This window comes from Poecilia formosa, unplaced genomic scaffold (genome assembly GCF_000485575.1).
Source record: "Poecilia formosa unplaced genomic scaffold, Poecilia_formosa-5.1.2 Scaffold147, whole genome shotgun sequence".
In the NCBI taxonomy this organism is placed as follows: Eukaryota; Metazoa; Chordata; class Actinopteri; order Cyprinodontiformes; family Poeciliidae; genus Poecilia; species Poecilia formosa.
Window position 1 is genome coordinate 804,992 of NW_006800086.1, and position 27,316 is coordinate 832,307.

The following is a 27,316-nucleotide window of genomic DNA, read 5'->3' on the forward strand; positions in this document are numbered from 1 at the left end:
TTTTTGCAAAGTGTGCCGTGCGTCGCTGTTCACATAACCAACTTAAAGTGCAATTACATTAGAGCTGCTAGTGTTTCCGTCGGATCCAAATCCACTTTAAAATCTTTCGACGTGCAAATTTGAGATCTGAATTTTCTCTGGGCCTTTCAGAAAAAAAAAAAAAAAGCTTCCCTATACGATGATACTGGCACCAACATGACTGTAGGGACTGTGGGTTTTGGCTAACAATGGTCTGATCCGTTGAAGAAGAATTAAAATCTCATTCACAGATGGCAAAAATATGACCAAAAAAAAGAGAAAGGAAAAGAAAAAGAAAGTAACATACCCAGTCCATATGCAGCCTAACACCGTGCTTATCTTCACACCATTGATTCCAACGTACACGCACTATTCAGAATGGGAACTTAGCATCATTAAAAAAAAAAAAAAAAAAAACCCTACCTAGAAAAGGAGACACGTTTTCACAAAATCCCTTCCATTTATTTGCATCTATAACTAAATAACAGATTTTTCAATACACCAGCACAGCAGGTAAGATGGGAAACGATGGAATAGCCTGAGGGGGTTCTTGAAATGAAAAGTGTCTTGGGTGGGCCCCACTTCTCACCCACTCACTCCACACACCTTCTATTTTCTTTGTGAATTTGTAATTTCTTCACATTTTCAGTTTGAACATTGCTGAAAGAGACACCCAGCCACTACAACTAAAATAAATCAGGATGCTTTGAGCATCACCTCATGTGGACACAGCGTCGATGACAACAAACACACCATGGTGTGTGTGTTTTCTGCAGCTGGCTGAGCTGCCTTTTTAGAAACATGGAATAAACTTGTTCGGGGTGCAACTTATGGGTAAATAGTCCTGCCATCTGTTCAAAAAGAACAGCTGTGTTAATGACTAAAATGAATCACATGAAGGCAGACTGTCTTTATGAAGTAGGTGACTTATGAAGGTAAGTGGACCGACTGATTTTTAAAAGTATAGACGACTGAATACAAAAATATGTACCACAGTATTATTTTTCTTCAACTTTACAATTCTGCACTTCGCTGTGACGGTCTACCAGATAAAATCCCCTTAAATTAATTGGAACTTGTCATAATATGACAAAATGTGAATGAGTTCAAGATGGATGACGACTTTCCCAAGGCACCGGTAATGAATTTTTGGGTACTGTTGGTTAAACACACTCATCCTGACTTACCAGACTTACCATTGTCGTACGCCAAGAACGTGGCTTCGTACATGTTGTTTTTGACGTACATGGACTCCCTGTCCAGCAAGGCCATGGTGGTAATCTGACCGTTGGTTCTGTTGATCTTCAGCCAGTTAGCCGGGTCGGAGAGCTTCGAGTACCTGTGCCGACAGACAGACGGAACAGAAACAACACTTCAATCCCATTTAAAACAATAGGCATATATATATTCTACATCATGACTTTTTGCAGCTTGTCGTTGCTACAATAAAAAGCAACTCTAAAGCTTTTTATTTTATTTGTAGATCCAAAGTGGCTATTATCAGGTTGAATGCTCATTACCATAACAAGCCGCGGCAGCCGAGTGCCTTTGAAACGCGGCGGCGGCAAGGAGAGCGGAACATATGTTCGTCAAACTTATGAACGCGGCAGCTCATTAGCATCGGGAGCGAAGAAAAGTCCTGCGTCCATTTGTGGAAAGGCTCGTAAACGGCAGCCCGGCTCTGTGTGCCCGCACGGCGGCCGTCGTCGCCGCATTTACAAATCTCATTAACGCGGATAATAACCGCCAACAGCTGACCGGGAGCGGGGCCTAACGAGAAACGGTTAATCACGACTCTCGCCAGAGGGTCAGAGTGTGGCCATAACGACAAGAGACGGGGTTCAGAGAACGGAGGAAGGAAAAGAAAACGGGGTGAGACAGAGATCACAGTGGAGTTTATCTGTAAACATGGGCAGTGGGACATGACGGGCATGAAAAAGGGAGAGCTTAATTAAAAGGAGAGAGAATCGGAGGCTGACAGCAGTTAGCCAGTCAGTAAACCAACATCACCTCCAGCTGAAGCCCCGTTGTTTCCTGAGCAAACGGAGCTGAAACCAGAACCCTGTACTTCTTCTGTCTGACATTAAATCAGACTAAAACGCTTCTGTTTTAGGTCAGCTGAGATTACTATATTCATCACAGATGCAAATAAAAAAAAAGATCATAACTAAGTGAATTTTAGAAGGTTTCTTTTTTTTAACTGTCCTTGCAAAGTTTCTTAACAGTGCTTCATACAACTTGGGTGAATTTTTGGTGTCCTTCCATACGGTTCACTTGAGTGTGTCTCATTCCTTTGGGCAGAACGAGTGTAACCGAGTCAGGTTGGTGGGCTGCTTTGCTCACACACACACACGCACACGCACACACACACACCCCTTTCCCTGCTCGGTTTCTTACTGAGTGTTATGATTTGAGATTAGTGAAGGCCAATGCGAAACATTAACTTTGTGGCGTTTAAGTCATGTTGCAACTCATTCTGAGGTATCATCAGAGTCATTGTCCATTTGACCCATTTTGACCCAAGCTTGGCTAATGTCTTCAGATGTTTCAAAGTTTCTAGAGTTATTTTTTTATGACACCATCTATTTATAGAAGTGCACAAGTTTTGCAGAATTACTGCCTGCAGCATTACGATGCCGCCCCATAGGTATGTTGTTCTCAGATAAAACCCTCAAAATCAGCTTCACCAGAACCACAAGATATTAACATCTTTGTGTCCGTGTGAATTTGCAAACTATAACTTGGCTTCTTCCTTGCAGAGCGGCCTTTCGGCCCGCGCCAGCAGAGGACTTGTGTCCTCTGTCCTGCTAGCTGGAGCCTGCGTTTTTCCATCAGGCCCTTCTTGTTTATGTTCTGGGGTTAAAAGGCACATGTTGAATAAAATCAGTGAATCTCCAGGACACAGAACCATTCCCCTTCCTGGACTCATGACGGCTGGACATTCCCATCATGTTTGTGCTTGTGTGTAATTGTTTGAGCAGATGAACCTGGCCCATTCAAGAACTGAAAAACTGAAAAAAGTATGAACAAACTTCCGGAGAGCCACAATTTTCTTTCACTCTCGCCATGATGTCGCACAAGTGAGCAGTCATTCAAGCCAGTCGTTGTCTTACATCACTAAAATGCTGTGAATTAACCAATTAAAAGCTTTCACAGCCATGACATCCTCTTTTTTTCCATTCCCAAATTGTTTAAAAGCGTAGAAGTCTTGGTGCACCTGAACTTCAGAATCTGAGGAAAGCAATAAAAACGTCTCGAAATCTCTTATTATTCTGGCGTTTAGCAAATTAAACTGTCAGACGGTAAAAAACAGTACATGCACTTCTAACTGTACATAAACACACGAAGAGAGAAATAATTATCCTTCTAAGAACTTGTCGCGCTGTTGCCCAGCAGGTGAGGGTTTTGCTCTTTGTGCAGCGGCTCCTGGCACGCTCGTCTCCTCCCTCTGCCAGCAAGGTGTCACCCCCCCGCTGCACTTATTTGCAGCCGGCACAACTAAATGTCGTACTGCATTTCCGAGGACTTTGTTGTTAATTTTACAGAAAGTTCAACCCTAATCTTTCGCTGTGGTTCCCGGAGATCTTCACAGTGAAAGATTCTGTCCACTTTTAAATATCCAAGATGAACTAACAATAGAAACATATAGGAAGTACTTGGATTTACTGTACTGCTTAGAAAGAATCTCAATCATAGGAAGCAAGATCTTGGGATCTTTATTTTTTATTTTTTAACACACACACTTTAATCTTTTCTTTTGTGACTGTGGATTTTACTGTGATCAACCAACACAAAGCACAGCATAAGCGCGAAGTGGAAGGAAAACGACGAAAAGTTTTCTGAATGTTTCCCGAAACAAAAGTCTGAAAAGTGTGATGTGCATCATGTCCAGCTCTCCCCCATAACTCACACACTAAATCAGTAAAATCCTGTTTTCCATGATAAGACATGGTGGTTGTTGCATCATGCTATGAGGGATACCTTTTCAACTGTAATGACAAATTGCAAGTGCAAATATAATAAAAAAAACATGCAATATTTCTCTTCCACTTCAGTTATGGAATGCTTTGTTTGGATGGATTACCTATAATTTAGCTTGTCGCAACACGCAGTTGATTAATTTATCTCATGATGAATCAAAAATAACTTGATCATTTTTAATCTGCTGATTAATACTTTTTCAAAGTACAATTCTGTTTACAGAGACTCCACAATCCATTTTATTCATACTTTTGGTTGTAAGTGGTTTTCATTCCCGTTTTATTTATAGTTTTTGGTTCTTGTCGTCTTTTATGTCCAATATTTAAAATGTCTTCCAATTCCAGTGTTCAAGTGTTCTTTACAAAATTAAAGTTTGTTGGACTTTTTAATTCAATTCAAGTCAATTCAAAAATACTTTATTGATGCCAATGGGAAATTAAATGTTGTTGTAACTCATATTAATTCAAACTTTTAAAATTTGTAAGGCTGAACTTGATAATATGTCATCATCAAGATTTCATCAGTACATTAGAACAATTTTATCATTTATCACAGTAATTTCTGGGTCAATTTATCGTCCAGAGAAATTTGTTATTGTGACAGGCCTGCCTATAACCCTGATAAATCATGGTAGTTAAGTTGTGAAAAAAAAATAAAGGGGTATAAATATTTCTGAAATGGACCGCTTGTCCAACGGCCTGCCAGCTTCTAGCTCCGATCTCTACCATCCGAATAATCTTCATCATGATCTCACATCCCAATCAAGTGTCCTCACTTTGGAGAGGCTAATAATCAACACTTATAAGGAACACATAACGACACGCACGCAAACCCACATTTACTCATCCTCGCCGTCTCTTAAATCCCATCAAACAGTAAAATCAGCTGGCAAACAGTCTTGGCTTCACATAATCTTGTTTTCTCTTTCCTCCAGAGAGAGAGAGCAAGAGCGAGAGAGAGAGTGAACAAAAAGACAAGAAATTCAGAAAAGCATAAAACAGCCAAAGCTGGCTCCTCTCCCATCCTCGACGCAGGGCTTTCAGTCATGCTCTGCGGGTACTCGCCTGCATGTCGACGGTGTGCATCTAGCAGCCGGTGTTTGTGCATTTCTGTGTCTTTTGTGCACAGGGGTTCAGCGAGGCTGCTGAAAGGGAATACGGGAGTAGAGACCGTGCCGCCATGAGCTGAGCGACTGCTGGAAAAACTCCCGAGGAGGAAAAAGCAGCTCTGAGCTCACATCAATGAGAGACACACCGACCGACAGAAAGGAAAATGACGGGGGTCAACGGGGAGGGAGTAGAGGGAGGATAGAGAGTGCAGCGTATGAAAAGTGACTTCTTTCAAAGGGCAAATGAGCTCAGGCCGTTTGCATAAAGGAGTAGACGGAGGATATTCTCACGCATGAGTACGCCTCTTTCTTTCACCTCTCTTTTGTCAATTCGGTAACATTTCCGCCAGGTTTCGCCGCGGACACGGCTGCCTCCCTGACATTAAGAAAAATCCATCTGGTGCCGGCAGCGGAGTGGAAGGGCGAAGCCGGACTTCGGCGGGGCACGTGGGAGTTTCCGCCGCAGAGGGGTCGATGCTGGGATGGCACCGTCCCTGCCGCGTGTCGTCCCGGCTGCGACGGCACGGATCGATGAGGAGGAAATGCGGGCGTTTCGGGCCTCCCCTGTCCAGCTCGTTGCAGAGCGACCTCTTCACACCGGCTGCTTGGCAACCGAACGGGAGGGGGAGATAACCGGGACGTGGGTAGGAGAGATCAGCGGAAAATGTCGCTTCAGAGGCGTAAGCTGTGAAGAAAGCTTTCAGTGCCGAGTAAACGCCTGCGAAGCTCAATATTTTGTGCGCCGCGATATGGGAAGTGCACAAAATATTGGAAATGTTTAACTACAAATGAATTCCACGCTTCAGGCCTATCCCGGCGCCTTGCTTGAGCGAGTGCTTTAATAGAAAAGCCAATAGTGGACGTGGATTTCCCCCAACGGCCAGAAATGTACGTTTCAAACGGCTGTCACAGACGGCCGTGATCGCAGTCAGGACATTAGCTTCTACACTAGCGCTTACAAAGAGGTGCACTCGCTTCCAGTTTGAGAGACTTTTCTTTGTTCTAGTGACATGGTCTGGCTCAATATGGACCCGTTTTAAGGACCGGATTTCTGTTTGGTCTTTGAATGCTTTTCAATTCATTCTGGAAATGATTTATTTTATTATTAGACCTTCATTTCACCAGATAAAACCCCTCTGAGATCAGGTCAACCTGACTGAGAAAGGCAGCGACCCACGTCATAATGGACAAGAGAAGTCGGCAACGATAACAAAAATGTACCTGTCGGCTGTCTTGGAGTGACCAAGACATCTGGGTCAAACACAACTAATGTAATGTTCAATCAAAATTGAACAATGACATGTTTTCCTGGCATTGTGGAGCTCTGACATGGAGACATATGCAGTTGATTCAGGCTGCAGGAGAGTGAGCGAAAGCAAGACTTCTACAGAAAACAGGAAGGCTGATGGTATTACAGTAAAGTTTCTTTGCAAAGATATTGCTAGTCTCAACCGCAAATACAGGATGCCAACAATGTGATCTGCACTATCTGCCTGAAGCAGCTCCCATTGGTGAAATAGTTTTTTACAAGGCTTTACTTGGACTCAAGCTGACCTACATTTCTGCTAAAGTTGCAGAGAGAAATATTTACCCTCATAGTTTTTTTTTGTTTGTTTTTTTTTTCACACAACTTGGCGGTTGTTTCTGCCTCTTTTGCTCGGACAGAATTGGGTAAGTCCACTCTGTTCCATCTTTTTGGAACTTACTGCAAGAAACTTTGAGATTGACTGAATTAGTGCTTTAACATCCAAACTAAAAGTTCTTGAGGCCGATTCAGCGACATAGCCTGTCATTTTCTTTTAGCTGTGTAACTTTTTGTGTTGCTGCTTCTTGGTCAGGAGGATTCGATTGAAAATGAGGTTTTTAATCTCAATTGGTTATTTTTATCCTGGTAAAATAGAAGGAAAAAAGACAATTTAACATGTCACCTTGTTTTGTTTTCTTTCTGTCTTTGACATGTCACATGCTTCTAAAAGAAGGTGCCGCTCACTGCAAGATGGCTGGAAAAAAAGTGTTTCGAATGTCCGCGGAGAGATCAAAACCGGAAATTCAAAACGTGCAAAGATTTTTATTTTTATTTTTCCGACCCGTACCTGACGATCTGGTGGATGAAGTGGTCGGGGTCCTGAGCTGCGAACACCGTGAGCGTGGTCCCCGCCGGCACGCCCTCCTCGAAACGGATCGTCTTAGGGTTGACGGGGAAGACGGGCGGCTCGTTCACATCCTGGACAGAGATGGTGACCCCCGCCGTGGACTGAAGCGAGGACTGGATGCCGCTCGCCAGGTGGGCCTGATTGGACACCACCACCGTCAGCATGAAGGCGCGGTTCATCTCGAAATCCACCGGCTGCAAAGTGACGGCATGGTGTGAGACGGTCGATGGCGACGGGACAAATCGGGACTGCATGCAGCTTTGGTTTTACCTTGACCACCGTGAGCATCCCCTCGTTCGTGATGGGATTTGTGCGGATGGTGAAGTGTCCCGACGGATCGCCGCTGACGATTCGATAGACCGCGTTCCAGTTGGGGCTGTGGGGCTGATCCCGGTCCACCACCGTCAGGTTGGTTACCACGACGTTCACCTTGTTCTCTGGCACTTCACCGGAAAACTGCACAGAGGAGGAAGGGAATGGACGGGCAGGAAAGAAAAACATTAAGATGATGTCGGCATAGAAGTTTGACCGTTTGCTAATAATCTGACTTATTGACTTTTGACGCATTCGCTTGCGCTGTCATCCATCTTTAGAGGATTTTGCATAATTGCTGCCCACAGAAGCACGGACCCGAAGCGGTCGCAGCACAAATCGGATATTAGAAAACAAGAGGGAAAAAAAGAGGAAAACACGGCGCATTTGTCCAAATGTGGATAATACAAAATGCTATCTTCCATTATGCTAATGCGGCGCTTTATTCTGCACCATATCTGCTCAGATGCAACTCTTTAATTGAACAAATGGATTTTTCAATTAAGTGTTTACCCATTTAATTTGGATTTTGTGCATGAAGCAAATCCAGGTCTTAATAAGTAATTAGATAAGTGCTGTGATTAAGACATCAGTAGGAATAATCTCTGGCTAATGATCTTCATTATATTGCAATCTTAGACAACTCTCCTATAAACTGGCTTGTGGAGGAAGCTCTGTGACAGCTGGAGAGCCCGAAGAGGAATTTACAGCACAGTGGGAAGCATTTATCTAGATGTGAAGGGACGGGCACTCAAAGGGAGACGCGTGAAGTCTAAACTCTCAATCGAGTTTTTCCCATTGGACATTTGAACTGATTTTATTTAGAATTAGTGACTAAAGCCATGTTGGAACATGACTTCTTTTCCTCTCCTCCTCTTCTGATTTAACTTGCCTCCCATTCTCCTGGTTAATTTAGTCCTTCGGCTCAGCCTTCACAAACCGAACCGTTTGATTTGGTCATGCCGAGCCGGAACGTGCAGAAGATCGGCCTTTTGAGGACAGACATCAGACAACGCCAGGTTTTATTAGAGACAGAAGGACAAATTCACAAAGGCATTCGGGGATGGCTAAACTTGTGCACAACCACTCAGGTTCTCAAACTTCAAACACTTTGGGGCTGACACACATGGCCCGCATTTTAGTAAGGTAGATGCAAACACAAAATGCGTTCTTTTAAAGAGTGCCTGCTAAAAGATGGTGGCAATTTTTAATGTAGGGAGAGAAGAAAATTAGGGGGAAAAAACCCTGCTGCACTGTTTGCTTCATAAAAAACTTAAACTTTTTATTTTGACAATGTATTTCAGATTAGCACTGAATATGTACATACCTTTCATGTAATAGTTTTGCTGTCTGTAATATTGTCACCTTTCTAAAATAATGACCTAAGAAATTTTTTTTACCTAAAGTGATTTTGGCAATAAATAAATACATAAAATCCCCACCCTTTTTTTTTTTTTTTACAAACAGATGATTTATGTAAAAATTAGAAATACATACTTTTGACAAATAAAAAGGCCATTAGGCCATTATTATAGGAAGGTGACAATATTTCATCCTCAGTCAGTGGTTTTTATTTTCAAATAAATCAGTCAGGAAACATTCAATTCATCGTTTACAGTCTGTTTTAAAAATTTAAATTCAGTTTTAAATTGCTGCTGTGATTCTTCTCTGGCAGCTTTTTGATGATTTGCAACGACCATGACGAAGGCCGCCAGCCAAAACGCCACGGTCTGCCGCTAAAGATGTTCCCCAAAGCTTCAAATGTCGCTGGAGTCCTCATTTCATTTCACCTCACCAGAACCTTTGACCCTCTCTGTGAACTTTGGGCGTTGATGAAGCCAGAAACATTTGGATCACCGTGGCGATGGGAAATGTTCTTCAGGTGACAAAAGCCTGACTTTATTATTGTCTTTATGTGTCTCTGAAAGGGCAGGTCTCGGTACAGAGGTGAGCACTGAAACCGGACTGAGAGACGCGTTTGGTCGTAGTTAGGACAGCGTTTAGCTGTCAGAGCAGTTAGGTCAATAATCTTACTGATGAAAAGTTGGAGATTGGGCTGGAAAAGTCCAGTAGCATCTCGTTCAGATTCCTCATTTTCAGCAGTTTTTTTTTTTTTTGTTTTTTTTTTTAGATTTTATTGGATTTTCACATTTTCAACCCTTGTGCTTCGTTTTGTGCGTTTGATTAGATCAGATTGGCTAAAAAACATTGTGATTATCACCATTCATAACACGACAAACAAGTAATAACAGTACTTTCAGACCAATGCTGTTTGCCTTTATGTTTCTTTTTTTTGTCAAATTAGAAGTAATATATTAGCTTGGTTTACAAGCAGTCCAGGAATTTTGCCTAAATAACATGCATATACTTTCTCTCCCCCGCCCCTCCACCAGAAACCAATTAAATCTTCTTGAGTCTGTAAGGAAAAAAAATAAATAAAAAAATTCACTGAACTGTTCCAGGTCTCGTTGTTTGTGTGGGAAGCAAAAGCCAGTTACAGAAAATGACGAAGTAGTGGAAAAAGCAAACAAAAACAGGGTTTTTATTCATTTTTACTCATTAGCATATCTGAGTCACACACCAGGATAACGTAAACCGGCCTTTGAGTAACAACCTTGTTAGTTTGTTGAGGATACACAACGCTTTTGTTTGTTTTTTCCACTTTGTTAGGTTACAATCACAAACTTTAATGTATTTTATTAGTATTTTATGTGAGACCCACGCAAGTTAGCTTATATTGATGAAGCGGGAAGACAATTATACATAGTTTCCTGCATTTTGCTCTCGTCTTTCAGTAGAATCAATGTAAAGGATTATCTGGGTCTGGGTGTAGTGATAGACTCAGACCCGAACCTTCAGATACACATAAAGACAATTAGAAAGTCGGCCTTCTGTCACCGGAAGAACATTTCCAGGATTAAAGGACTGATGTCCTGGAAAGACCGCGGTTCTCTTTTCAAAACTAATAGCACTTTTTGGACAATGTTTACCTCTCCATGCATCACAATGGAACAGCACTGCAGGTCTGCATTAGAGACCAGCTGCTGCATCCTAAGCGCACAAAGGAGCATCATCATAGGTCCTTCCCGCAATTAGCAGCTGTTAGGCTTTATAGCTGTCTAACAACAGAATAAGCTTTTCCTCCTAGTCCTTCTATATTGCTTTGAAAATACTTTTTTTTGTTTTGCACAAACACACAAACTAGTTTTTTTTGTTTTTCTTTATCCTATTGGATATGTGAGTTACTTAGAATCAGAACAGTGTAGCTTTTCTTATTGTTTATTTTCCTTGTTTTATTTTAAGTTCTAAAAATCCCTTCATTCTGTTCATTTCCATGTTCATCGTTGTCAGAAGGGCGCTGCCTCATGAATTTACTCCCCTGCGTTTAGTTTCTCAGTTTGTTGTTGCAGTCTGTTCTGTTCTGTGGGATTTCGTTCTCTTCCATAAACGTTTGTGTTTTCCATTTGGACTCCAGTTTCTCCGGCTCTTTGTTCGGCTCCTTTCGCGTTAATCAGTCTCTCTCCCTCAGGTTTCCCCACTTGTGTTCAGTCGCAGCTGTTCCTTATCACCTCCGATTAGTTCCTCTGGTGCTCTCGTCATTTATCCAACTCTGACTCAGCGTTTAAACTCTTCTTGTTTTTTTTTTTTTTACTGTTCGTTTCTGGATTCTTTCATTACTCGGCCAACGCGCTTCGTGACCCGTAGATTCTACTGCACGTTTTCGTACACGGCCCTGCGCTTTGGTCCGTTCTTAAACCCTGACTTGACAATGATTATTATTTACAGTTTGTAGTTTGCTTTTTTGCATTTGAGGCTTTTCACGGGTGTTTGTGCGCTTTCCATTTTCCCGCCACTCTGCTGCTGATTCATTTAATTTCCACACGGCGGGACGGATGATGGAAGTACTCCGCTCTGATCTATTCTTACCCATCTCCTCAAATTCATCCCTGAACCGTCAACTGCGTTCCTTGTTTCTGAAATGCCATTTGTTTGGTATTATTCTCCAACAAACCTCTGAGACCTTCACAGGAAAGCTGGATTTACACCGAAACTACAAGTAGATGAGCTCTGTTCAATAGTCAGGTGAAGGCTTGTGGTTACCCTGCATTAAAAAAAACAACAAAAAAAACACACATCCTTTTCCTTCCACTGTAGAGTTAGCCTTTAGCTGTACTGGTAGTACACAACATGCCGGCAAAATGCAGGCGGGGATCCGAGTGTCCGACCCTGACACACACACACGCATGTTTGTGTTGCTATCTTTGTGGGGACTTTCCATTGACTTCCATTCATTTCTACACCCTAAACCTAACCTTTACCCTTTTCCTAACCCTAACCATCACATACCTAACCCTAGCCCTAACCAAAACTCAATTCATACCTTAGTCCTAACTCTGACCCCTGACCCAAAAACAGGGTTTCCCCTTGTGGGGACCAGGCTCCGGTCCCTGCTCCGGTCCCCACAAGGAGCAACTGGTCCCCACAATGTAGTATATGTCAGGAAAATCGTCCCCACAAGGTATTACAAACAAACACACACAAACACACGCACGCATACACACACACACTCACTCGCTCGCTTTGCAGTAAGCACTGCGGTGCTTCTGTTTGAAATCTCTGACATCCAGCTCACGATGGGCGCCCACAAGAGTACAGTAGCTCTAACGGACCTGTCAGCATTTAATTCTACTTCATCACCTGGAAAGTAACAAAGAGCGGGGAGAAAAAAAATAAAATAAAGAGGGAAAGCGACAGATGCTCCCGTTCAAAAGCCTCCACGCAAACATTTGTGCTCCGAGAAAGCCTGGCCTCTGAATGCTGCTTAGTCATCAGAACCAATCGCCGTCTTCTAGTAATTCTCGAAGCAGCTGCAACGTGCTGCGCTGCTGGAGGAAAAGCAGACGTGTCGGGGACGGACGGAGGCCAGACGCCTGCAGACAAACAGGGCAGAGGCTGAGCAAGCAGGCGGAAGGACGGACGGAGGAAAAAAGCCCAACTTCATCAGCACCTTTTAGTTTCCCCCCATATGTTGCGTGTTGCACAGTGTTCCTGAGTTGCAAGTATTTGTTCTCAGCCTGCTTTCCCACATCACCCATCCAGGTTTTTCAGTGCATTCCCACATTTAATTGGCCTCTCCCAGAAACAGCTAAGTTTGCTGTTTTTATGCCGAGAACACAAAATATATCTGCATACAGAATTTAAGAGTTTGGAGGCAACTGTAGACACGACACCCACCGAGTCTGTTTCCACCTCTGGTACAATGTGTGTACGAGATTCTCATAACCAAACGGTTGCCATGGAGAGCCGATCTGAAGATCAACACACATCTGTAGAATGACACGTGTACTTTTGTCTTCCCGGTTTTGAGGAGTGGATAAGGTAAAACTGCTGCTCTGTCATTTCATATCTGGTGAAACAGAAGGTTGTGAATTATGAATTAATTTGACAAATTTTAAAAAAGTATAAATGACAAGAAATGATTCGGCGGCATCGGTTTTAAAGAAATTATTTCCAGTTGGAGGAAATATGAGACAAAAAAATGCAAAAAATAAAGAAATGTAATAATTTTTTTAAATCATGAGTTTTACTTAAATGAAAAAAAAAAAGAAGTTAATTTCCGCCTGCAAAATATTCAGAAATTCTGAGATTAGTCTCAGAAATTCTTAAGAGAAAAACTTGGAAACTTCGGAGTCTCAAAAGTGGATTATTTTTCCCCTTTTTTACTTACAAACCAAAAAAGAAAAAAAATTTCCATTAGTGGATCATTTTAGACATTTTAAACTCAGGAATGTCAAAGTTTTTTTCCTGAAAAAGTCTGAGATTAATCTCTTTGCAAGCAAATTTCTGACTTCAAGCTCAGTTTTTTGGTGGAAATTTAATCTTTTTTTAATTTTCCATTCACAGTGGACGTCGTGTGCCGTCCTAAATCCGTTTTCTTGATCACAAACTGTCAGTTAAAATAATTTGTTGAACTGTCATGTTCTTTGCTCGTCTTTCTGATGTACCAGCTGTTAAATTTATCCAGCTGCTTTGCTCTTCAAGCTAGCATAACAATCACTAAATGGAAAAGTTTCTGTCGAGAAAAAGGCGTCAGAATCCATCCGGTGACCTGCTGAGAACCCAGAAGGCCTGAGGCAGCGTTTAGGCTAAACAAACAGAATAATTGTTGAATAGTGAAAACAAAAGCGAGGCAAAAAAAAAAAAAAAAAACATTCTAAAAGTCAATCTTTTCTCACATATTTTGACTTACCGTCCTGACTGTCAGTTCTGGCGGGTTGTCGTTGATGTCGGTGATGGATATGAGCGCCGTGGCCGTGTTGGAGAGCCCAAAGTTCAGGTTGCCCTCCATGTCCGTGGCCTGGACGATAATGGTGTACTGCGACACTTTCTGTGGACAGAAACGGAGAGATCGTGCTCAACAATCGGCTGATCCGGCAACAAACAAACAGACAGCGGGGTACAAAAAGGGGAAAAAGTAAAAATCGTCCACGAGACGCTGATCTCCAAAAGACAAATGAACAGTTGATCTGCGGATCCAGCGCGACTCCCGGCCTGGAATTGGCACGCGAGATAATCCTTTCGTTCATGAACCGGCTGCTCACTGGAACAACTGTGTAAATGGAGCGAGCTCGCCCGCTCGATTCCTCACAGTAAATGGCACAATGAACAAAGACAAACAGACACACAAAGTTTAAGAGAGGCAACAATGAGCTGGTTAACAGGCCCATTCGTTACTGTCGAAAAGTCTCGGCGTTCTGCTGCGGGAGCAGACCCGGGTCATCACTCACTCTAATGAAGGTGCCGCCACTTTAAGATGCACAGGAAAAGCTTTGGCTAATGGAAGGAGGTGAAAGGGCTTTATTTAGTCCAGTGACTGTGAGGAGGAGCAGCGGTGATAGAGCAGAGCCGCACTGAGGGACGCAGGGTAATGTCAGACTCACGTCAGCCGTTTCTGGCATCTATTGATAGAGATGACAGCGCATGACATAATTTATACTAATTAAAAAAAAGGAAAAGGAAACAACAGCTAAATCCCTTTCAAGAAGTGAATGTTTGTATAACAGCCAGTTTTTCACATCCTGCTTTTCATAAATGGATTCTTTCCTTCAGGTATCGATGTCAACCATGTGTCACGTTAAACTCACTGCAGTTCTCATTTGAAGCAGAAGATGTCACTACAGAGAATCTGTACTTATAAGTGATAGTAGAGGAAAAATCTACAGGAAGCATTTTGCTGATATGTAGTACTTACTGAGTCCTGGAGATCTGATATTAATATCTTTATTGGGTCGATAAAGATCTGGTATTACTCTGAGCAGCATCATGCTCGATTATTTATTTTAGATTAGTTTTTTAAATTCCTAGTTGCACTTTCTGAACCATTTGAACGAAGGTCTGTTGCAGTTCTTTGTTATCAGTTTCAGTTTCCTTATTATTTATTTATTTTATCTTACATTCCTAACTGCACTGACTGAACAAATTGAAGTTGTGTTCATTTTATATGTTTGACCAAGCTTGTGAAGATACTGGTGTATTCAAGTGTGCTGCACAGAGTTATCAAATACATTTGTAATTCAGTACATTTCTATCTGCATAAAAAACAAAGGAACAACAAAATAGTTTTTAAGTAATTTTGGTATCGGCCGATACTAAACATCGGGTATCTGTATGAGTATCGCAAGTGAAAAAAGTGGATCAGTGCGTCTCTACGGAGCAGCGTGACTTTATGTAATTACAGAGTTTATTGTGCCAGTAGCTGGTATGAGTTACGTCAACAATCGCTTTTGAATTGAATTTGCAGAAAGTTACAAAAACAAAGACGCGCACGGCCGGTTCATGTGGCGGTTCAGGATGTACCTGGAGAAAGGCAGCTAACCCCCCCACACAGCCAACCACCAGAACCAGCATCAGCAGACAGTTAAAGTCAATGAACAGATGACCGGATACCAGAACGACCCAACAGGACTGCAGCCTCTTCTTCTGGCGTCACAAATTAGCAGTACTCATAGCAGCAGCAGAAGGGCAAAGTCTTCCTTCTGCACAGCTGACTTTAACAACTGTGGTGAACACAGACATCGTCTCAGACGTGATCTTTCACCTGCTGTAGCTGTTGCCCTCAGGTCATTCTCAAAAACATCATTACAGCCGTACACAGAACAGCTCTCCTCCGCGCAGACAGCGTCTCCCCATCATCAGAGTGAGGGAGAACAAGACTTCAGGGTTTGACCGGCCTCACGTAAGCGTTCCAGCCGCTGGTAGAACCTATCAAAATTTATCACATTTCTCGAACCGAGAAGTTAAGAAAGTTGAATAATTTGGTGACGACTGAAATGAGACTTCAAACCGAGGAAGAGGAAGAGGAAGAGGAAGAAACCCTGAGGAATGTGTTTGGGTTGGTCAGTCTATCTCTTTTCCCTTAAGGCTGAATCTTAGAAAAAAACCGAAGGCCTTTCCACTGGGGCTTTTGTGGAGTCCAGTAAACTCAACATGGCCATTAACTATTAATTAGTCAAGTAGTAACAAAGTTAATCATTTCAGAGCTTTGCTGTTTTTGCTCTTTGTTTTGTTCCTTCAATTTATAATACAGAGATGCTACCAAATACAGCTCTGGAAAAAAAAAAGAAAAAAAAAAGAGAGCCCTTAAACTGACCAGTTTCTCTGATTTTACTCTTTATAGGTTTATGTTTGAGTAAAATGAACTTTGTTCTTTTCTTCTATGAACTACTGACCACATGTCTCTGAAATTCCAAGCAAAACTTTATTTATTTGCAGAAAATGAGAAACGGTCAAAATAATGACAAAGATATAGTGCTCTCAGACCTCAAATAATGCAAAGAAAACAAGTTCATATTCATATAGAAACAACAAAGCTATTGTTCATTCTAATAAGAAATAATTAATTCTAATAAGAACAATTCGACGTTCTATTTTCTTCTTCTGCCGCAACTCTTTCAGTCGAGGCTTTTTGTCCTTTATAGTGACATCTATTGTTCCAAATGAGAACTGCAGCGTGCCTGAAGATGGGGTTGTGATAGGCAGCATTATACATAATCTGTGCTGATGCCAGAATTAGCTAACGGTAGACCCTACGCCGGGGCGTTCAGCGGCAGCACGGCGGAGCCCCAGCATGAAGAAACACGACATGCTGAACTCTGTTTAAATGCGGCTGAATCAAAAGGAAGAGACAACATAAAGGCAGAGCGTCCCTGCAGACTGGCTCTGTCCGTGGTACTGAAAGTTCACGCTGTACTCAGATCCAACCACCCTCTAAGTCAGTGTGTGTGTGTGTGTGTGTGTGTGTGTGCTTCCACCCTGGCTGTATATAAGCCTCCCTGCTTTGTGGGTTCTTTTTATTCCTATAAATCCATATGGCTTCATTCTGCCAGAGAAGAGAAAGGGGGAGAGAGAGAGAGAATGGAAATCGAGGACGGCCCAACCATTCACTCTGTGGGACCTGCCTCCCTTGTTCAAACATCCACAATGAATCTTACAGCGACGGTCTAAACGTCTGTTTGTTGCGGCGCTGGCTTCAGCACATTCATCCGCGCTCTCTAATGACTCGAAGTCCAGTGGCACTTGTGATTTCTTAAAGGAACAGGAACGAGGCTGAACAGAGGCGTGGTGAGCCACACATTCGGGAGATAACGCTTCCCATGTTTAGTCTTTTTCTTCTCCCCTTCTTTCTTCTCCCTCTGGTTTATCGTGCTCTTTGGTAACACATTCTGAGCTTCTTTCGATCTCCTCCCATGTTTCTTTATTTTTATTTTTATCACATCTTGGCTGATCATGTCATTTCTCAGCCTCTCTCTTTTCCTCTCTCCCTCTTTCTTTTTAAGACTAGAAGGAAGCGGCTGATTGGGAGATAAGTCCGGTCAAATCCCGCGTTCGGCCGTGGCCGTTCCGCGTCTCTCCGAGTCGTTATGAAGTGCGCCGACGTGTTAATTTGCACCAAACCAGCGCTATTAATGAAAACTCAATACTGGCTGCCCTTTATTAGATTCATAATGAAATATCAATACCATCTCGCCTCATCCAGGGCCTCGGTAAACAGACATCCCCCCCTCTCTGACTGAATGCGTCTCACTGCAGACTCATTGAGATCCAGTCGCATGCATCGGTCTTGAAATAGCAGCAGATGGTTATGAGAAGCTAACAGGCTGGAGCTTTTTGACGGATGCGTCACATTCCTCAGGTCAGGGGAAGAGAAGCTGAGCCGGTAGGTGGTGCTAACGCTCGGTGGGGGGTTGGACGACGGGGGGGTCCGTGCCATCCTGCAGGGTTATATCACCCATCTGAGAGTAGTTACAAGTTTACGGCCCTCCGATTGCACACATATGCATCCATTAACCCTGCGGTGAGTGGGAACAGGTGGGACTCAGACATGTAAAAGCACTCGGCCGGCGTGTGTTTATGTGCAGCGAGCGCGTGCGCCGCGGGAGCACTCTCCTGTCCAAGCAGGAACCCTCTAATGAGAACAGCAGAAGTGCTGAACAGGAAAAAAAAATCTCCCCCTCAGATTAAAGTCCAGCACTGGCAGAAGACGCAGCTGCTTGTCTCGCAACCAAATAGGCCGACAGGCCACACCAAACTCAATCTGCACGAGCAAGGAGCCATCAGAGACCGGAGAAACATCCGCACATCTGCCGACCATAAAGGCCTCCATTGCTTTTTTTTTCTTTTTTTTTTTTCCATCGCACGGCCCAAATTAGGCAGCCCGCCGTCCAGCAGACGGAACACAAATACTGGGAAATGGCTTAAAGTTTCCAACGTTGACTCCTCAAATTGCCCAACAGAGCAGCTGTCAGGTGAGGTGGAACGAGCGGGGCGGTCTTAATACGCAAACGAAAGATGAGACTGTGTTAACCAAAACAGAGCGGGACTTAAAGCTACAGTGTGCAACTTTTATGAAAAACAACAACAACAACAAAAAGTCTTTTACAAATTTTATAAAACTGGCGCAATGTCGTGACAGTTTGTTATGAGATAAAAACAAATAAATAAATTTACTTAATCTCCTTTTGCTGTCTGAAGAAATGCACCCTTGGTCAAAATCAACCAATCAGAGCCTGGAGGAGGGTCTTAGAGTTGTCAATCATGCTCATGTAAGCATTGCTAAATGTGCTAATGAAGAAAACCGTTTATCCGCCGTCATCGGTGGCTATGCTAACTAGCCAGAACATTTAGCCAGCTGTAAATGAACCAGCTGCAGCGTAGCTTTGCTTGACTGACAGCGCTCAGTCCCTCCTCCTCCTGGCTCTGATTGGTAGCTTCTGACCAATCAGCGTATTTCTACAGTTGGCACCAGGAGAAGGTAGAGGAGAGGAGCTTTATAAAAGTTACATACTCCTGATTTAATGCTGATGTGAGCTGGTGAAGTGTGGCTCCGTGGCAGCAAGACGTGGACAGGTGAGTGAATTATCTCAACGTCGTGCGGTTCTGTACAGAACCACTCGGGGAGTGGAGGCCAGATGAGTGAGGCTTGCTGCTGTCTCGACTCGGCTGAGTTGTGATCTGGCTTGCTGGGCGCCCACCGACCACGCTCATTGGCTTGTCACTAGTAATCTGTGTCAAACAGTCCCGGCTCCTTCCCTTCCCTCTGTCCACTCCAGTGAGTCGCTGACCCCGTCGCCCCCAGCCTCGCTGTGATCGCTTAAAGCAGTGTTCACAATTTAAACCCATTTAATCACATTTTAATAACCATAAAACAAGCCTGGGCGTGAAGATTTTTCTGAAAAAAGGCACATTGTTTTTTTTTTTTGTTGTTGTTTCTTTTTACTTTACACACTAAAACTTCAAAATATTTTGCCTTACAAAAATTCTGAAATGTTAGAACCACAAACTTCTATTTGTTTTAATAGGATTTTATATCAATCTTTGTCAAATAACTTAAACTCAACCAAACTGTGAAGAGCACATTTTTAAGTCTTCCCTCAGATTCTGAATTGGATTAAGCTCTGGACTTTGACAGGGCCATTCTAACACATGAACAGGCTTCGATCTAAACCAGCACACTGCAACTCTTAGTCTATGTTAACCACAGGGATAACACTTCCAATGACAAATTTAAACCTGTTTAAATACTTTTCTTTTATTAGTCATGCTTTTCACTTTTGTTATGTCGCAGTAAGTCGGGTCTGAAGCATCCTGTAAGCTTTTTATTCAAAAACTGATTTGGACAGACCCACCTAAAGCACTCGGCAAATAAAGTTAGGAAACATTTAAGACCCTTTTCAGGACCTACAATATTTGGTTCTCTTCTACGCGGTTAATTAAAATATTGCATGGAGGTAAAAACAAAGGAATTGAGGGTAAAGTTATTGAACTTGAATCTTACAGGGTTGGGATATTTGTCCTGCTGAAAGTGAAAGATTCAAGCCGTTTCCAACAGGTTTTCTTCCGAAACCGGAGTAAGGAAGTTGGCTGGTGCTAACAGATATTAGCTCCACATATCTTCCCATTAAAACTTTGAGCTTCCCTGTCCCAGCTGAAGACAAGTGTCATCATGTCGCCCTGTCAGTTTGTGTAGATATCTTTGCATTTTCAGTGGATAGATTAAATGGTAGTCATAGAGACGGTAAAAACTTAGGAGATTGTTTAGATCTGATCCGGCTTTAAACTTCCCTATAACTAGTCTGAAACTTGCTTTTGCTGGATTTCATTTAGGGGTATCAGAGTAGTGAGAGTTAATGAATATGCACACATAAATCTTTAATAAAAAAAAAACAAAAAAAAAAACACACATTCATCGTTCCCTTCTAAGCAGTAAAAAAAAGAGAGGAAGAACTGTAAATCCAGGGAAGTGTGTCTGTCTCGTTGTCGTCCCTGCATGGAGACGTCCGCCATGCTGGGTTAAGGACACAAGCAATGATGGCTTGAATAAAACGTGCAGCGTGGAGACGCGCTGAGGGCAGCGCGCTGCTCTCTGAAGGCTCTCCATCTCTTTTGTAGAGACACTGACTCAGATATGAAGGTAAACCTGAGTCCACTTGATTAGATACGCCTCCACATCTACGCAAACGGCTCACGCAGCGGATAAAAGAAGCTGTGATTCACCGTTGGGGAAAAAAAAAATAGAAAGAAAGAAAGAATACAGAGCGAGGAGGTTTAATTGACTGTTCACCTGTGCATTACAACACAATGCACAGGCCAGGATTAACATCCAGTATTGAACGGACTGTTGCTAACAACAACAGTTGAAAATAGCCGAAGCGAGTGTGCAAATAAACGCTTGTACTGCAGCGGGTCATGACTCCTCACCAAAACCAGACACAAAGGAGACAATCCTTTGTTGAAACGGTCACAAAAAAAAACAGGAAGGTGAAAAACTGAGTTCAGAGCATAATTAAGGATTCCTAATAAAGTGAAGAGTGATAAAACACAGAAAGATGGTAAAAACTAAATCATGACAGTATTTCAAACAGGTTCCTGAGATTATAGTGTTGTACAATAATGCTAATGTAAAAAAAAAGGTGCAATTATTTTACACTAGAGAAAGTTTGTGTTCACTTTAAATGACATTAGCCGTTTTTGCTAAAACGTTAGCACAAACTGGTGCTATAGTTACATTCACTGTTTTCTCTTTGACCAGATAAGTGGTCATTAAGACAATACTTACAGGCAATATTTTATGCCGTTGTATATTAATGTTATCCTAATTCTTTAATTATGATAACAAAAATGCTAGACATTTTTTTAAATTCTTTTAAATTCAGAATTAAGAAAACGACATACTTAATTTGAACCAAAATATTACTAGCTAACAAAGGATGATGGTGCTCAATACTAATGTCAGTGAACGGTGTTAATCGTTTTACTTGATATTAGAAACCGGTTTGGCTAAAAAATTTAACATTAGCCATTAAGAAGCTAGCATAAGTTAGTGCTAGTTTAGGAGAGCGTCTCGGTCCGTCGGTTTGTAACTAAAGGTGTTTTTAGACAGTATAAGGAGTTTGCTTCTGTTTTTATAATGCCATTAGAAAATAACCTCATCCTTATTTTATGCATTTGTTCGCTAGATAAACCAGACAGACTCAAAGCAGATACAAAGTTATCGCAAAGTCTGCCGGGATTTATCTAAACATCACCTCAAAGCTTTGAGGAACGTATATATAAATTAACAAAATCATTTCGTATCTATTAAAGTAGTTTGGGATTTTTTAAATGTCTTTAGTTCTTTTTTTCCTCACAAGTTTCAAGCTCTTTGAAAGCACTAAAATATAATCCATTCAGGTATAAAATGGCACCAGCTAAACATATATTAGCATATTTTTACCAACAGCCTGCAGCAAGGAGACAATTTCTTTCCATTTATTTAGTTTTAGCCAGAGAAATATTAAAGAAACCTCAACGTGAAAGGCATGAAAGAGATTCATTTTGTCCTAACAAGTTATTTCCTAGATAACAAAGCCTCCACAAAACCGATAGAGACAGTGATTTAAATTCCTGACTGTTATTGCTAATCTCATTTTAGCTTGATTTGTTTTTGGTTAACCCTCTGTGGTCAAACAGCAGAGATGTTAATAAGTCATTTGGCTTTTTTCTCTCTCTCTTAAATCTGTGTCAATATGCTCATTGTTAAAACAAATTCTGTTTGTAAGGACATATGAATTAGGATGCAAGAAACTTATTTTGGAATATGACATGCACAATGGCCCAGTTAGCATTGTTACCAAGATGCCACTTTTTGATGCAGATTTTATATTTGATTAAAACAAAACAAAAAAAATCTCACTGTGGGATTGCTCTACCACAACAGAGCAAGAGTTTATGCACATCATAACCACCAAATTTCCAACTTGTATTGTAAAGCAATAAATTTCAGAGCGTTACGATAAAACAAAGCGGTGCTCAAAAAGCAAGAAATTTTAGCGAGAGCACTGGCATCGATTTATTTAACAGAGGAGCATAAATTAAGCAGCTTGGCTTCTTCGGAAGGCGATCCGCGGCGCAGCTCAATGCTAACTCGGCGCACACGGCGCGCATAATAAAGTGGATATTGAGTGGATATTTTCTTGATTAAACGCTCGCTTACAAGCAGCCAACATCCACCTACATGCATCAATACTTTTCATTCCGCAACCGGCTCGTAATCCTCTGATGATTTTTTGCCGTCTGGCCTCTGGAGCTCCGGCTAAACAAGGCAAATTAACATAACTCAGCATCTCAGAGACAGTGCAGCCCCGGGCCCATTTAGGATGCAGGTTCTCTTGCCTGTATCCCCTGGTTGGGCTCTGCACATCCTAGTGGAGCCAGGCTGCAGGTCGCTCGCGTCCTTGAGGCTGCTCAGAAGATGTCCTAATCGTCGGTGAGGCGGTCCAGTGTGGAGCTGGCACCTGCCCTGGGGGGACAGCATGATCCCCTCCCCACTACCCACCCCACCGACAACCACCAGACAGTTCCAAGCCAGGGCTCATGAGAGATTGAGACAGCCGGGGGTAATGAAAGACAACAGCCCTGCCTGCCAGACGAACTGCTGGCATGGAAAAGGGCCACAATGGGAGAGAGTCCATGCCAGCTGTGGCTCTTTGACATGCTGGACTCTGCTACCTGCTGCATCAGAGTTGTACTTCATTTGAAGACTGTCATTTCTGTTCCAGGCTAACAAGTAAATTTGCTTTTAGTGCAGAGTTAGGAAGGAGGAGAAAAACAAAAAAAAAAACACAAATAAAATTGACCAAATCTAAAATGCTGATTTGATTTTTTTCCCCCATCTCAGCTCAACTCTCAAGCACAACAAACAATGGGCCTGGTAGGTGTGGACTGAAAGTTTTATCATGATAATTTGAGATGCTATTGTGATAACAAGAAAAGTGATGATAAGAAATATTTACAGATTATTTTTTAGGTAACTCTATGGTTCTGACTGCACTGCACAGCAATTATTACCCCACAAACACAAACACTGCTCTTAAAAAGCCCATTTGTAACAAGCTTCTTTAGAACATCAGACACATAAAGAAATGTGACTTTATCACTAAATTGCACACAATAACTTCATTTAATCATATTTTCAAATGTATTACTTCTCATCGATAAACCTTAAATTAACAAAATGAAAGCTTAAAAAAATTGAGCTTGTAAGATGACAAAATCTGAATAAATTGACTTGGTTATAGTGGATTTACTCTTTTATTTGTCACCCATAACTACGCTGCTGTGATGGAAAAGTTCCATCAACAAAATAAAATGTAGGTATTATTAATTTAGTGCTGTGCGTTCCAGCAAAGGCAAAATAACGCAGAAAAAAACAATAAAAAACTGAATTATAAAACAGACTCATTGTCATAGCAACTGACTGACAACAGCTCCACTAGCATATCAGGATTCAACACAGAAAAAAAAAAAACATGAAAATATTTACCACACAAAAAACCGAACATTCAATCCTTTACGGTATTACGCTTTCAGACTTGATGTTTATTTTGCGGTAATTAATAAGTGATCGTTTGATCACAGCGGTGGTTGATTAGCTAATTGAAAAACCTGCTCTGGGCCACCTTTTTTTTCTTGTTGTTTTTAAACTTAGCCAAAAACACATCAAATTCCACAGACCATCTACATGCTACGATTGTCAAAGTCAAGCTAGCACAGCTGACCTACTTCCCTCTGCCTCGCTATTTTTTTAAGTCAACTTTTTTTCTGACCTGTGAAATGTGACGCACTTTGTCCGTGTCATCTAGTTGCTACATGTTGGCAATTTTTATTTTACGTATCACAAGTACATTCACGATTTAGTGAGTCATGTTGACAAACCTAACAGCTAAAACCAAAGGGTGTCGTCACCATCAGGCAGTTTTCTGACATCTTTTGGGATCTTGCATGCATGAGCGAAATCACGTTGAACACAAGTTCTCCTGTAAGACACTGAAAACGACCTCTGACCTATACTCTACGTTTTATTTATTTATTTATTTTTTAATTTCAGGAATTAATCGACACGTGTTGTTTGGTTAGCTTGTTCCCCGTGAGGTGTGAAGGATGCGACGTGCAGAGCAAGGAAGAATAATTGGTATATTTCAAAGTCAGAGGTAAGTGACACCAATCTTACCCTTCATCTACCCCCTGATTTCCTCCTCAACGCTAGAGAGAACCTGCTTCTCCTCTTAGTTAGCCCATGAATATGCTAATTAGACGCCAGCGTGGCACTGCAGGATTAGCAGGAGTGTGACAGGATACAGAATATAAATATATGTACTACACAGGCGTTAACCATGTGTTCCCTGTCAACGCAGTGAGTGGGGAATGTTCATGTCTTTGCATGACACACGCTACTTTAGCTGCTCAGAGACCTCTTCCCTCTCCCCTCCCATCAGCCCCCCGGCCCCGCTTCCGGCTCGGTGCACTTAAAGAGCACGTGAGCGCGGAGCGTTCGCTCATGTCGACGACCTTCACAGCAGGTGGATGAACTCCCAGGTGTGTCCCAGTTTTAGAGTGAGGATCACAGGCAGGTGGGTACGGCGCCGCGGCTCGATCTGTCCAGATTAATGAGCTTTTTCCTCGCTCACATCAGCTTTGCTTGGGCTTCGGCCCGAGCCAGGCTGGAAACAGGGACAAAGCCCTGGCAGGCGCTCACTAGATTCATTTATATTGTCGCACAAATGTGCCATTCTGTAAAGCCATGCCAGCTCCGTATAAAAATTTAGATAGGGGAGAGGGATTGATGTATTGTTTATCTTGTTATAAAACCGACTTTGTTTTTTCTTTTCTCCCCACTGCAGATAATAATTATTCCATCAACAACAACAACAACAACGATGAAATAAAAAAAAAGGAGTTCCCTGGCCAGGTTTTAACATGAAGAGATACAAACGGGAGTTTTTAGAAAATAAACGTTATGACACTCTGCGTTTACGTGTCCATTAAAATCAGCCAAGTAAGTTACAAGGACGGGACAATCCTGGTACTGGACAGCGCATGAATTTAACACCCTCCAGTTTTCATTCCCACGACCTAAAGCCACAGAAAATCCACCCAGGTTCTTCCACAGAGTGTGGAGAAACAGAGAGAGAGAGAGAGAGAGAGAGAGAGAGAGAGAGAGAGAGGACGAAGAGGCAACCGGACCCGGCTTTGGGATAAACAAAAGTTGACCTCTGTGACCTCCCTCATTAGCAGCCCACGGTGGAAGATGGAGCGGGGACGACGAGCGCGGCGGCTGCGTGTGGGTTGGTGAGCGACTACAGAAAGCAGCACATGAGTCGCGGATGAGACAAAGGAGAACGATAAAACGAACCCTCTCGCGACCCCGCAAGCAGAGAGGTGCTGGATTTACGTGGCCATTATCTCGGCTCCCCCGCTCCGCACCGAGGCCGACATTAAATATTCCTCGGCTCATTTTTGTTTGGAGATAAGAACTCAATAAAACATCTGCTGTTAACGGGGGGAATGCCGTTAATGGCTTTATTTGTTTTCCTTATCGATAGTTTTCAGCTAAACGTAAATGTAGGAGTTAAATAAATCTTTAAAAAAAAATAAAATAAAAGGAACTCTAGGCTCATTACATATATATGTCATAGCAGCACATTTGACCAGTATAAAAACTGTGGGAACTAACAGTTTCTGTGAACTTTTGGAAAAGTTTGATGTTTTTGGCCGGTGAAGCAACAACCTAATTAGGACAGCAAAAAAAAAACAAAAAAACACCACAACACCACAGTGATTACTGACCTCCCTGTCCAGTCCGGCGGCCACGGTAACGATGTCTCCCGTTTCGCTGTTGATGGTAAACATATTGGGGATGGGACTGTGGGGGGTCTGCGAGAGGATCCGGTAGCGCACCATGCCGTTGGCCGTGGTGGAGTCGTCCGAATCCGTGGCTGTCACTTGCATCACAGACGAGCCTGGAGGGCAAAAGAGAGACGAGTGAGACACGGGAGGCGGCGCGTAACGGACCGCAGCCCCTTACAGATGCACTTCTGAGGACTTTTTTTTTGGTAATAGACCGACATAAAGCAGCGCACAATTGTTAAACCTAATTAAAAGCATAAAGAGAAAGTTAGAGTCGTAAAACCGTGGGCAGCGTTTGTGTTCAACCAGCTGAATTAATACTTTGTAGAGCCACTTCCTGTGGTGTGGCTCCATCAGCTTTACACAAATAGATTTATTTTTGTCTACTCGTTTATGTAAAGTAGTCCAAGCTTAATGAACTCTTGAAGCCGTTTTGGTTTAGAAATCAGTTTGTTCGAGTGGGTTTGTTTTTAATATTCACGCCACAACCTTGAGTCGCGTTTCCGCCATCATGACGGCGAATCCCTCGCTGGTCTCAGAGGGTCTTCCTGGTTAGATAAAGGTGCAAATAAATCGGAGGTGTTGTCGAGCTGGAAGGAGAGCGCCTGCCTCAGTCTTTGTTTCGTTGGCAACAAGTCGGACTTCAGACCTGCATCGGTAAAAGTCACTTCTACCTGGGTAATACTCGGTGTCAGTGCTGAATATGTTACAAAGTTGTAACATATTTATAAGGCTTGAGGTTGTCTTGTTACATTGTCATTAGCAAATTTGACCTCGGGGCGCAGAAAGACATGAAGTGTGGGGTTCCTCAAGGGTCCATTCTCGGGCCTCTTTTGTTTGACGTCTTTTTCAGTGTTCAACTTTGTATTGCTCACACATAAAAATCCCCCTGAAGTTCTGTGGACGTAACAGGACAAAATGAAATGTCTGCAGACGGAGTTAGGCCAGTCAAAAAGTTGCCCAAAAAGAAATTGGCGGTATCGCTCTTCACCCCGGCCGCTTCACGCTTGCCAGATAAAAA

At 42.4% G+C, this 27,316-nt stretch overlaps 1 protein-coding gene across 3 annotated transcripts in view; it reads right to left on the bottom strand.

Annotated features, from left to right (window-relative positions):
* LOC103145804 (cadherin-4-like) overlaps positions 1 to 27,316 on the bottom strand; it is a 307,601-nt gene that overhangs the window by 16,159 nt on the left and 264,126 nt on the right. For 2 of the 3 annotated variants that reach the window (XM_016677075.1, XM_007563400.2), the window contains 5 exons: positions 26,236 to 26,408; positions 13,823 to 13,960; positions 7,531 to 7,716; positions 7,201 to 7,454; positions 1,206 to 1,357 (listed from right to left, as the gene is read on the bottom strand). In XM_016677075.1, coding sequence (XP_016532561.1) covers positions 1,206 to 1,357; positions 7,201 to 7,454; positions 7,531 to 7,716; positions 13,823 to 13,960; positions 26,236 to 26,408 — 903 coding nt within the window. The remainder of the gene's footprint in view (positions 1 to 1,205; positions 1,358 to 7,200; positions 7,455 to 7,530; positions 7,717 to 13,822; positions 13,961 to 26,235; positions 26,409 to 27,316) is intronic. The other variant, XM_007563401.2, reaches the window with a different exon arrangement.